We start from the raw sequence: 12,318 nt of genomic DNA, 5'->3' as shown, positions 1-12,318 counted from the left end.
CTATCAACCTATCCTTGGCCTACAAGGGAATGTTTCCAGGAGAACAAAAACCTAAAAGAGATCTTTTCCTGCCTATGCTTTCATTACCCAAACACACTTCACAAAGGGATCTATTTCATTTGAGATCTGTTCTACAGATCACACGTCCAGGGCAAGCCTCTTTCAGAGAGCTTTGCTCTGTGTGTTGGTCTTAATCATCTCCTAACTGCTCACATGCCATTACACTCACTTAGGAAACTGATCCCTAAACATCCCAGCTCCTGGTCAGTTGACAGAGCATTTCTTTTCAGTTCCCATTGAAATACGCAACATATGTTCTTCTCCTTGGAGTCTGCACAAAGCCCTGCATTGTGCGCTATACCAAGGACTAAAACTAGCACCATTGGCTTAAACTTGGCTTTTTCAAAGATTTCCCCCTCCTCTTTTGAGCAAAACAAAACCTTTTGTATCCTTGTGGCCAAAATTATTCAAGGAGGGGAACCACAAGACATAAAAAGCCCACAGCTCCTTTCCCATTGCAATTTGGAGTCCATTTCCCAGTGCAGTGTGAGCACAAGGGACCATCCCATGGGACTGGCTTGTATAATTTGCTTTTCAGAGCATTCCTGAAGGGAATATCTGAGAGCAGAGATGAATGTTCATATTTTCTCTGCCAACCTCCAGAGCTGGTAGCACTGTAGGTTTCCTTCCCCTTCCTGTGATAAAGGATTCCTGTAACATCAGCATTGTGTTTTGGTTTATCCTCTGAACCTCCAACATCTTCATGACTTTCATAATGACTTTTGGCAATGAGCAAGGTGAATATACTGGAATTAGAAATGTATCTTTTTATTTTGATATGTGAGTTACTGCTTTTCTCTGGAAATGAAACAACAGAATTTTGGGAGGAGAGGGCAGGACAGAAGGAAAAAGTGCATTAAAAATAAGGTGTAGGGAAAAGAAGATCAGAGAATCAGAGTTGACTGAAGACTGTACTAAACAGTATGTAGTAGTGTTTTGCTTCCTGAATCATCCTGACCACAGAACTTGTTCAGTGACTGATGCTTGCGAAATAGCAGGGGAGCACAGAGACTGTAAATAACTAGTCTCCTATCAGCACTACAGTGGTATCAACAGCAACACGCACCCTGTCTTGGGAAAACCTGAGAGCAGCAGTGGCAATCAGTGAAGGTCAAACATGAACATATAAGGAAAGCTCTTATCACAATATTGAGTAAGAACATATAAGGAAAGCTCTTACCACAATATTGAGTAAGAAATCACGTGAAGTTTCAGCTGTGCCCATTTCGTTGCCTGGCACCTTGTCTTGAAGCCAGTCCTTCCAACCTGCCCCGGTCTCAACCAAACCAAAAGGCGGTTCTCTTTGCATTGTGGACTTTCAGTGTAGAGAACCTCTAGCAGAGAGCCTCCGGCTCCTCGGTGGCATGGGTGGACATGCTCCACTGATCATGGTGGTCCGTACAGGAGGTACGTAAAATACAGCAGTGCAGTCATGGGTAGTTATTACCACGGAAGCAAGCAAAGGTACAGTGTGTGACATGAACTCTTCAAGGGATAAAAAGGTTGTCCTTATTTGGGTCCTGGAGAGAGTCAGTTCTACAAAATGTCATGTAATTTCTGTGCCTGTTCTTCAGGTGTGAATGCTTGTAACTGTGGTGTTGCCCGGTGAGGTATGGAGGTGACTAACCAAGCAGTTTCCTAAGGGCAAGTTATATGGAGATTAAAGTAAAACAGAGCCTAAGGATTCAATTTTGCTGGATGTATGAGGCTGGACCATGCACCAGTTCATCTAAAAAAATTAAATAATGATGACTTTGCTGCAGAGAGCCCAGCAGCAAGTGGCCCAGACATAGAGGAGCTTCAGGGGCAGATGCAGGAGCTCCCTGCCACCGGTTCGCTGCCCACTTCTTTGCAGAGCTGCCTCCATGCCTCTGTTATTGCTGCTGGCCACAGGTCCCCTGCCTGCCCTGGGCGGCTTTGGCAGGGCAGAGCCCCTCCTGCACTGGTCTGTGGTGTGCTGGGAGGCAGCACCAGGCATTTGGGAGATGGGTGGCAGGCAGGAGCCAGAGCAGACCGTGAAGGGAGGCCCAGTCACAATGATGGTCTGAGCTAAAACCCAGCCCTCCACAGGAGCAGCAGACGAGTTTGGTGCTGAGCTCCTGGAAGTGTCCCAGGAGCAGGAGTTCTCTAACCTTCTGGTTAACGACTGTTAATGACTGGCTGATAAATATGGGACAAGGTTCATTTTGTCTGCAGAAGGTGGTATTAGCTAGTCCAGGTCGTTAATGAGGTTGGAAAAAGTATAATCTGCTGACAAAGCTGAATCGGCAGTTGTCTTCACTATGGAATCTTGTACCAGGGCATATAGTTAAACACAAATTATAGTTGTCTGTTTGGTTTTTTAGTGTATTCTATATTTGGTCTATAACAGACATATTGTGACTGAAAGCCTTGTTTTCCCCATTTATCTGTTAAAGTCATATTCCATAACTTGAAGAAAACAAACTCACACCCATACAATGACTAAAATACTCCTTTCAAAACACTGCCATGCTTGTACGTTTCTCAGTTGGGAAAATGTATTATTCACACATTGTACTGTTAGATAACCTTGGGCACAAGATTATAAAGGAACTAGTCCTTTCTGAACAAATACGCATGGTAACTGGAAACACTGTAGCCTTATAAAACAGCCCTATAAAACTATAGCCTTATAATTTACCCTAATTAGTCGGTGACAAACCCTCTGGCTCTTTGGTTAGATTGCTTTTTGCGTCTGAGCTTTTATTTGTTTCATGCTGGGTGCAGTATAGACATTCATTTTCAGTGAATCAGTGACAGAACCATAAGTCATCCAAGATGACTGACTCACAGTCCCATGACTTTTAGCAACAGATATAGTGGACAGTTTTAAATACGTAGTAACACCATTTCACTGAAATCAACGTTTGGGAACAGAGCAGATAGATAAATTCCTCAGAGATGATCCACATATCAATTAGTGTAGCGTAGAGTTGAGTCTCACCAGACAGCACACCAGCTAGTTATCTGAATCACTTTGATTGGCAGGTCAGCTATAAAGATCTTTAAATCAATTAAACAATTTCACTCTAGGCTCTTTGCTTGAAATAACTTTAAAATACAAGGTACAATTCCTGCTAGACAATCCTGGGAGAAAGTAAACACGCTATGAATGATTAGCTAACTTGACCTCAGCTTTCAAGTGTAACAATGTCTTTTATATGGAAAGTTGGTAAACGCCAATGAAAACTGATGTGTGACTGCAATTAACATTGCTGATTACTGTCGCTGTTTCGCCACATTCTTTAAGAAGCCACTAGAAAAATGTTCTCTTTTCAAAGCTCATTTAGCAATGCCATCACATGAGGTTCACAGGTCATGGTTTTCACAGTGGCACAGCACACTGAACTTTCATGCTCTGCAGTATTTTGTGCACGGGTCTGTTTTTTTCCACTCAGACAGCAACACACCAGATTTAGTTACTCCTGATTTACTCCAGTGAGAGGACAGTCATCCTCTTTGCCACCAACAGTTTTATAGCATAAAATATTGTCTGCAGTTGCTGAGGATGAAACCTATGTGAAGAAGTTCAGATAGGTGAAGAAGCCCAGATAAAGAAGTAAGACAGGTTTGGTGGCAACCTGAAAAAAATGCTGACATAACATAATACTGGTCAGTGTCCTCCAAGATGGAGCTTCCCAGAAGGTCCCTAGAGCACTGGGACTCTGGTGTTGGGAGGCAAAGGGTGGGACATGGAGAAAAAGAAGGTAAGCATGAGCTGAGCAAGGGTGGAAATGCAGGAAAGACTTTGGCAAGGTCAATGAACTTAACTAGAGCAAGATCCTTGAGCACAGGTACAGGAGGATGGTGAAAAAGAAGGAAACCTTTGGACTTTGTCTGTTGGCATTTGAGGATGCATATCATTTCTCTGTGTATCTGGCAACACACCTCTGGAGATGTTTTACACATGCAGGAACCTGGGCAGCTGACACTGGTGGGCAACATGGTGTGAAAAATACACAAACCTCAATGTATTTTCTGTGCTGGCAGAGGAGGGGTTGATATTTGGGCTTTGGAAGGGCTAAGAGTAAGTCGACTTGTGCACAGCGATTTCAGAATGGATGGAAATGTGGCACACAAATAATATTTAGACCAAATAAATGCTCAAAATATTTAGTCTTGCTGAAGCAGCCAGACTGCTATGTAAGCAAAGGGACAAGTAATAAGGTCTCGTGGATGGATGCAGTTTGTTCAGTGTTTGTAAGATAGACACAAATAAACTAGACATGAAGGCAAGAGCTTGTGCCCTTCTTGAAGTGTTGCTTCAGGGGTGACTGTGAGCACAAGGTACCTCGATCCATACGGAGGCCTCATGAGCATCTGGCCATCACACTCTCCACAGGACTGTCAGCAGAGCCTGTGCCTCAGCAAAGTTAGCAGCATCCAGGCTGCCTGAAAGATATGTTAAGCTTTCCTCTCCTTGCTTGGATGAGTTTAAACACCCCAGTGAAGATGGTCTCTAACTTCTGCTGGGGAAGTGCTTCTGCATTTACACACTGGATGGCTGCAGAGTGTCCCCATTGGAAGCACCTGGCATACCCAGAGAGACAGCTCGACTCAGATGGGCACACACAGTTGAGACCATAACACATAGAAGCTGGCCTGGGAAGGTCCAAACATACAATGCTAAAGACAAATAACAAGAGGTGGGAGGTGGAGTCTTTACCAGCAGAAAGGAAATGCTTAATGACACAGTCCAGCAGGATTTTTTTCAGTGATGTGAAGACCTACATAGATTGAAAACAATCAAAGGCTTTTTTTCCCCCTCTCATTTTTATGAATGAAAAGAGTCTGAAACTTTCCCCCATGAGAGACAAGGTTGAAAAGAGAGATGATGGTTTAGCATAACAGAGCTAAGGCAGAAGAAGAGGTCCTCAGAGAGCTGAGTTTGTGAATAAAAATATTTATCATGCTGAAAACACTACATTTACAGAGACAAAAACAACTAGGCAATTCACATCTTGCATGGTTGCCAACAAGATCTGTAGCAAAAATAATAAATCAATTTTTCACCTTTAATCACTCATGAAAACCAGGGACAGCTGCTCTTTACCATATACAGGCTTTCTCAGTGCCAAAATGGAGAAATATTACGTCACATCTTTCATGGCCAAAAAGATGCCAGCAAGACATCTTTTAGTGTAATGTGCTTGTGTCTCAGCTGTTTCCAAACACTTAACAATGAATAATTAATTAAAGGGAGGTACTGTTGTTTGGTAGAGCTGATGATTTGGAGACAGCAGATCCAAAGTCTTTCCCCAGACCTGCCATTGCCTTTTTCTGTCATTTCTTGGCAGGCAATTCAGTCTTCATGAATTTCAGCTTGACTATCTGTAAATAGAGATAACATCTGCACACTAATATATTAAACAAACTTAGCTTTTCCTTCCATTCACATGAATTGCCCATGAGCAGCCTGATTCTATAAGTGAATCATCCCTGATCAATACATTTCTTTACGTGTGCTGGTTACAAGCACAGTATTTGTTATCTAAAATTGAAATACTGATAACCAGAACTATTTTGGCTCACTAGTCCAATTTTTTCTGTAGTTAAAGAATATAAATGTAATATCTCTTAGGTACGCTGAGGGAAAAAAAAAATTATAATTGAAAAGGAGGATGTGCTTAACATAGAGTAAAACAAATCCTTTCATTGACATATTATTTTAAAATTTGTCACCAGCATGTTTGCAATGGGTTAGCATTGCTGAATGAGAAACAAATTAGTTTCTGACTCCATGGCTGCAAGCAGAGCCGTTCACCACTGCCTTGCTTCATTCACAGCTCAGTCCTAATGTCACTTAGCATGTGACAGGCAGAAAAAAAATCATAAATGCCCTCTACTCACTTTGAAGAGTAATGATTAAAATCCCAACAGAGAGCCAAACCCTACCTTCTTCTGCACAGCAGTGAAGGAATGAATAGGGGCAAATAGACTCCATTCCTTCCTCCACACCAGCTGGAGACTTTCCAAATCTGGTGCTTAACAGAGTGGTAAGGAGAACATCAATTAAATAGGACATGGGCACAGTTCGTACACCTGAAGAGGTCAAACTCTCAGCCCTAGGCTGAAGCTGAATTGCTGTGGTGCATCTTACAGGCAGTTTCCCATTGTCACCTGACTAAGCAGAAAAAGGGCAAACTCTTTTCTGCCTATTTCTGTGTTTGCATTTTATAGTGCTAGTCAAATTTAAGGGCAATTCATGCTGTGGCCTTGGGAGTTGTGGGAGTTGTGGGAGTTGCAAATAGCGGACAACAGAGTCTCTGTTTATTTTGTGTCTTTGGGTTAAAAAATCAGATCAGCTATTCTTTCCATAGATAGGAAATTTTCATCATAGCATATTGCAATCTCTCACATTGTACCAGATTCGATTTTTAATAATGATGTCTTTAAAGGAAGCTGGTGCTTAGACCAGAGCTTTAGCAGTTTCAGCACTGTACCTGTTCTGTTTTACTGCATTTCATACAAAATGCATCTGCAGATTCCTACAGATATGGGTCACGCTGTAGGGTTTCAATCAGAAGCGTCTTGTAGGAAACCACCAAAATAACCAGGGATCTGGTTATTTATCACAAACATGTAGAAAATTCATTTCACCTCATTTTAATCTGAGTGCCTTAAATGTATGCATCATCACAATAAACTTGTAAGGCCAGAAAATATTGAAACCTCCATTATATACTTAAGGAAACTGAGGCAAGGACAGTCTAGCAGCAACGTTCCAAAATAGCACTTAGCTCCCTGAAAGAGAACTTAGAAATTGCGTGTTAAACCCAAGGAGATATCCATGAAACAGCCACTAAATAACTTTGATACTTAGGAGCCCAGAATTTCCATGAAATTACCTGCAAACCTGCAGACCGTGGTGCTGAGGGTGTCTGCAGCAGGCAGCAAGCACTGAAGCTGTCACAGCACACTTCTCCTACACTGACACCACTGAACACCCCACTGTGACAGCCACAGCCATGAGCTCTCAGCACCAAGTTGGATGAGTACAAGTCCACATCTTTCCCAACGTCCCAGTGTCAGGGTGTGGGCAGAAGGACTGATGAGCATCACTGCTCCTCTAGCCCAGGAAGACTCTACTGTCCCTGGTGGGGAGGGCATACTCAGGGGAAGGGACCAGGGGAAACAAAGAATGGGAGAACAGTCTCTCCCCTCCCCTTGAGGATGTACTGCCTAAAATGCAAGATTCAGGGAACAACAGGGAGTGTGAGGGAGAGCAAGATGCTCAAGCCAGTAAGGAGGTCTCCTATCCCTAAGCAGGGAAACCAATTTTCTGTTTCCCTTTTGTATTATTTATGCATTTTTCTTGAAAAGAGTCATTGGGGAAAAAAAAAAATCTATAGCAGACACATAGGACCCATAGAGAATGATTTCCAGGGAAAACCTCATGTTAACCCAGAGTAAAAGCCACAGGGGGATGGGAGGGAAGAGAGAAACCTTGGTAGAATTTTGTCATTAAAAGCACCAAACCACCCAGTTTACGTTCAACCACAAAATACAGTGTGGCAAGAAGATTACATCCCAGGGAAAGTCATGCCTCTGAAGGCCTTTTGTACACCCACAGTAGGACTCTACCCCACCCTGTGTAGGAAGGCTTCAAGCTTTCCTTAGGTGGCTGGTGGCAGTGTCCCAAGTCAACTGGAAGCCTTCAAGTTCAAAACAAAACAGAACAATCTCTTCCTAGGGAGTTTCTTCCCGTCAAGCATTTTTGTGAGGAGTCCAACCTCTCCCGAGAGATCTGGCAGTCAAAATCCAGAAAGCAAATGTTTAAGAGCTTCCTTCGCCGTTCTCAATCGCCTTGCCTACTCTGGCAAGAAGGCTGATTTTATTGTGTCCAGGGTGATTTCTTGTGGAGGGCAACAAATCCCCCAGCCATGGGGCTATAATTCCCAGGCCTCTTTGGGCTGGCAAAAGGGAACTTTGACATTTTGACATTTCAAGGCTGTCAGCTGAGGTCAGGGTTTTCTCTCTGACCATGGACGGCCAGCCTGGGACTGATTCCTCTTTGATTTGTCTGCTGTTGAGCCCCCTTGTTTTACAGAGCAGGCTTGCAGAGCCACATGCACCCCAAGGGATTTTCACACAACACCACACCGTGCTAAAGCATCCTCTTGGGGAAGGAAGTGCAATGAAGCACAGAATGGGATTTCAATGACGGCCACCTCAACATCCTCACTAATTCAGGAAATGGACATTGGCCAACATCGCTTGGCTGACCATGTGCATAGGGAGGGAAGGTTCCTCTTCTGTTTCAAGCAGGAGGACTGGCCTCCCTTATCCCTTCCCTAAAGTCATTTTGCTTCCCAGGACACCACAGGGGAAGGAAACCAGCCCTGCCAATGGCAGCCAGCCTGCCCCAGCACCGGCTCTGGGGCACACAGCAGGGCTGGTTCTTGCTTTGGCTCCTCTGTTGAGCTGGGAGATGACCACCATGCTGACCAAGGCAAAACCTTGCCTTCTCTGAAACTGCTGGGATTGCCATAAAACTGAAATAGCTGGTGCTTCTAAAGTTGCTGTACACCACAAACACAGCCTTCTTTTATCACTAGTTTTTGTGATTTCTGTTACTTCATGGTTTTGACTCTGACTGCTTTAACTGCTTGCTGCCCATAGTGACAGCAACAGGCATGGGTGAAATCCCAGCCCCAGCTCCCTCTGATCTTAGGAAAAAAGATCCCTCATGTCACCTGTAGTTCTTAGAGGATTTCACAGAGATTTTTAAGTATGTTCATCCCTTACATCTGTCTCACAGTGGGATACACAGAGCTGTGTAGCATCAACCCGGATGCTCCACGGACACACAAAAAGCTGCAGAGACCTGTCTTGGCAGACTTCTGCTCACCTGCCCATCCCACCTGCTTCTGCTGGGAGCATTGGTTTTCCACAAATCATCCACCATCCTGCTGGCTTTCCAGTATTTTGGAAGACCACTTACCATTTTAATGTCACCCTTTACCAGCTTCTGTAAAGTGGGCAACAAAGACCAGCTGTTTTAACCTCACTGGTCTAACTGCGTATGGGGTCAAAAGTGTCAAAATGATTTACGTTGAAATTGTAGTTAAGATAAATTGAAAATTTACTAAGATGATGAAGACATCATTTTTCAAAGTATACATATTTGTTCCTTACAATCATATATAATCTATTCTATGTGTGCATGTGTATATATTATATATGCATGTAAATAAATACACATAAATATATCCATGTATGATTTCCACTGTATAGTGTGCAACAACAAAATCTATTTCCTGAATGTGAAACATTGATGTCATTCTGTGTTGGCGTGGACATAATTTCTGCCACTGCAGGTTATTTGAACAGCTGAGACTGAAGCAGTCTCCGCTTGCACATTTCAGTTTCATGGCCCATTATCCAAGGGTCTGCGGTGCCCCATTTAGATCTTAACATTGAATTTTATGTACACACTTTTGCATCTACAGACATTTTGCAATCAAGTCTATATACTAACAGGCATAGAGCTGAAGCTTTTACAAAAACAGTGAACCTTAGCCAAACCACAAGCATGTCTACAGTGTAATATCTCATCTATCTTCCATGTTCTGATATTGGTATTAGACAATCATGTCCCTATAATTATTAAAACATGGAAGAAAATGGGAAATACAGAGAACATTTAAGTTGTTTGAAGAAAAATATTCTGGATTTTTGTTTGGCTCACAGATTTATTGTGTTTTATTTAAAAGTTCTGTTCTCTCTGCCACAGAGATGTTTATTTAATAAGGTTGATGCTTTCTTTTTCTGAAGTTATAATTATATTAGCATTGTGGACTGAAGATTTAATCCAAACCACGTTTTTCTTATTCAGACAGTGCTATATCCAAAAATTATTTCTTGGCTTCAGATATAGCTCTCTTTAATCTATGGGTCAGATTTTCAGCAGCTATTTTATATTGATTTACACCTGCTGACTAGCAGGGCCATCACGTCTAACAAGTGAGGCCTAAACTAATTGCCAATGTCTCATTAGGCGACTGCATAGACAATCCAGTCCTGATGTATTTACATGTTTGCACAGGTCTTGAAAGAAAGGGCAGGGAAAGTAATATTGTGATTCTTTACAATTAAAATAATATTGTGACTCCTTACAGTTATCTTATACCAATCCAGATGCTACAATTTTTTCTCCTGTTGCTAATAGCTGATTTCAGTGATACAATATAATTACCAAAAGCAAAACCTCACTCATTAGGCATGAGTAAGGTGACCAGTGCTGCATATCACATAGACAGTCCTTGCCCAAAATGCTTACGATCTCAACAAAACAGTCACAAAACAGACAGTGAAAAACATGACAAAGGAGGTGCCTTAAGGGACAAATAGCTATAAATTATTATAATAATAACTATTATAATAATTTGCTATCATTACACAAGAGACCATTACCTGTTTGATGATACAGCAAGCATTGGTTTGTTCTCTGGTCAAAAAATAAGTTAGTGACAAAAGAGTATCCTAGCTGTCTTTCCTGGCTTGTAATGCCAACAGTATCTATTCAGCAGCAGACTCTAATAAAGTCATCTGGCTTTTTTGAAACAAGCAGGAGGTGACGGCAGCAGCTTGATGGGTGACCTCAATTCTCTGAGCTGCAAGGCCAGTTTTTTAGACTCCCCTTTTATAAATGCTGCAATTATCTTCTGTACATAATTCCAGTTACAATTCTGATTGGAAAATGGAGCTGCTTAGGGGAGCTTACAAGACAACATCTGTTCAACAACAGACATCTGTGCCAGAACAGCAAACCAGGACTGCCCAAGGTGAGGTGCTTGAGTGAGATGCATGCACAGACTCACATCTGTATGTGCTACTATGGACCAATATTGGTTCTTCTCCCAGCAAAAACTGTAATCCGGACTAAGTTCACTTGCACTCTCTGCCCCATCTCAAAAGGCATCCCAGCTTCAGTCATTAAGGAATGCTTTAAAAAATATTATAAAAGAAACCTCTTTGACTGTGATGTTCAGCAATTCCTTAAACAAAATGACTTTCACAGATAGCTATCCCTTACCCAGTGCAGAGGAGCAGCAACAGGCTTTTACAACTAGTTTTCAAGTATCTTTTGCTGAATCTTTGGACTTATCCCCTTTTGCTGGTAGATGATTAGTGAGTTAGTTGATTTCTCTGCTAAACCGCCTCCATCCTACCCTGCCAACCCATACCTGCAGTGGCCCTGTCTGGGTACCAGTGGCAAGCTACCTTTTAAGAGAAGTTGCCCCAATTTGCCCATCCTTATTTGCCCCCATTTAAGAGAAGAAGTTGGAGCGAGTAGCCCTTCCAACCTCCTGTTGCTCCAGCCCAAGCCCTTGTGTTGTGTGTTGGGCTACTTGGTGAACTATAGATAACTCCCCCTGAGTTTTATCATACTTTTGCTTGTTCCTCAGGTTTATCCCAACAGGACTTTCCAATTCCTGTCTGTTCTTGCCTCTGCCAGGGTAAAGCATGGGTTAACAACTGTGGATGGAGCCTGTATCTAATGACTCATATGTGCCAACAAACTGGTCAGTTCTGCCTGTAAATGGGTATTGCAAACCATTGTAGTATGTGGCCTAAGTAAAATGAAAAATATTCTCTCCCAATCTTTCTGCCTCCATCCCTCACTATGGGCAGAGCCAAATTATGGCATGTCTGTTTCTCCTTATTTGGACAAAATTCACAAGATCTGCTCCTAAGCAAGCATAAGCTTTTAAATGAAGAAACCAAGAAAACAGATAAGCAAGCAGAAAAATAAAGAGAAACACCTTTAATACTAGACAGTCCTGAATAGAAAGATTATAAAATGTCCAAAATTGTTAATTATATGAAAAGGTATTACTCTAAGGGCTCTTATAACATGGGATCAATGAGTTTCTTTTTCAAGACTAGTTGGGAGGTGCGGCCAAGAGCACACTATAATGTGCAACAGAGTAATATTTGACATAGTGGATAATATGAGGAAGATTCATCACGTGCATTGTAAAGAAAAATTGCTGAAATGCCTGAAGAGTCTGTCCTGCCCCACACCCTCTCCTTAGAAATACTCAGTGATGGGTGGCTCTAAAAGTCACAAATCCTGTCATGGGACATACCCTGTCATACCTGACCCACCCACCCTGCTTCAGGTATATTACTGGCTGGCAGTGAATGGGAAATTTAAAATACTGGAGAGACCTGAAATGTGAAAGTGCATCACTGGGCTCACCACTTCATTACCTGCTCAAATAAACTCTT

At 42.3% G+C, this 12,318-nt stretch overlaps 1 protein-coding gene across 1 annotated transcript in view; it reads right to left on the bottom strand.

The window, feature by feature from the left end:
* The window catches only part of NDRG1 (N-myc downstream regulated 1), a 75,839-nt gene extending 65,304 nt beyond the window's left edge, over positions 1–10,535 (bottom strand). Inside the window, exon 1 of the mRNA XM_074837130.1 lies at positions 10,498–10,535. Within this exon, the coding sequence (XP_074693231.1) occupies positions 10,498–10,520 (23 nt within the window). The 5' untranslated portion in view covers positions 10,521–10,535. The remainder of the gene's footprint in view (positions 1–10,497) is intronic.
* Positions 10,536–12,318: the final 1,783 nt, after the last annotated feature.

This window comes from Strix aluco, chromosome 1 (assembly GCF_031877795.1).
Source record: "Strix aluco isolate bStrAlu1 chromosome 1, bStrAlu1.hap1, whole genome shotgun sequence".
NCBI lineage: Eukaryota > Metazoa > Chordata > Aves > Strigiformes > Strigidae > Strix > Strix aluco.
Note: the sequence above shows the minus strand (reverse complement) of the source record. Positions and strands in the feature narration are given on the sequence as shown.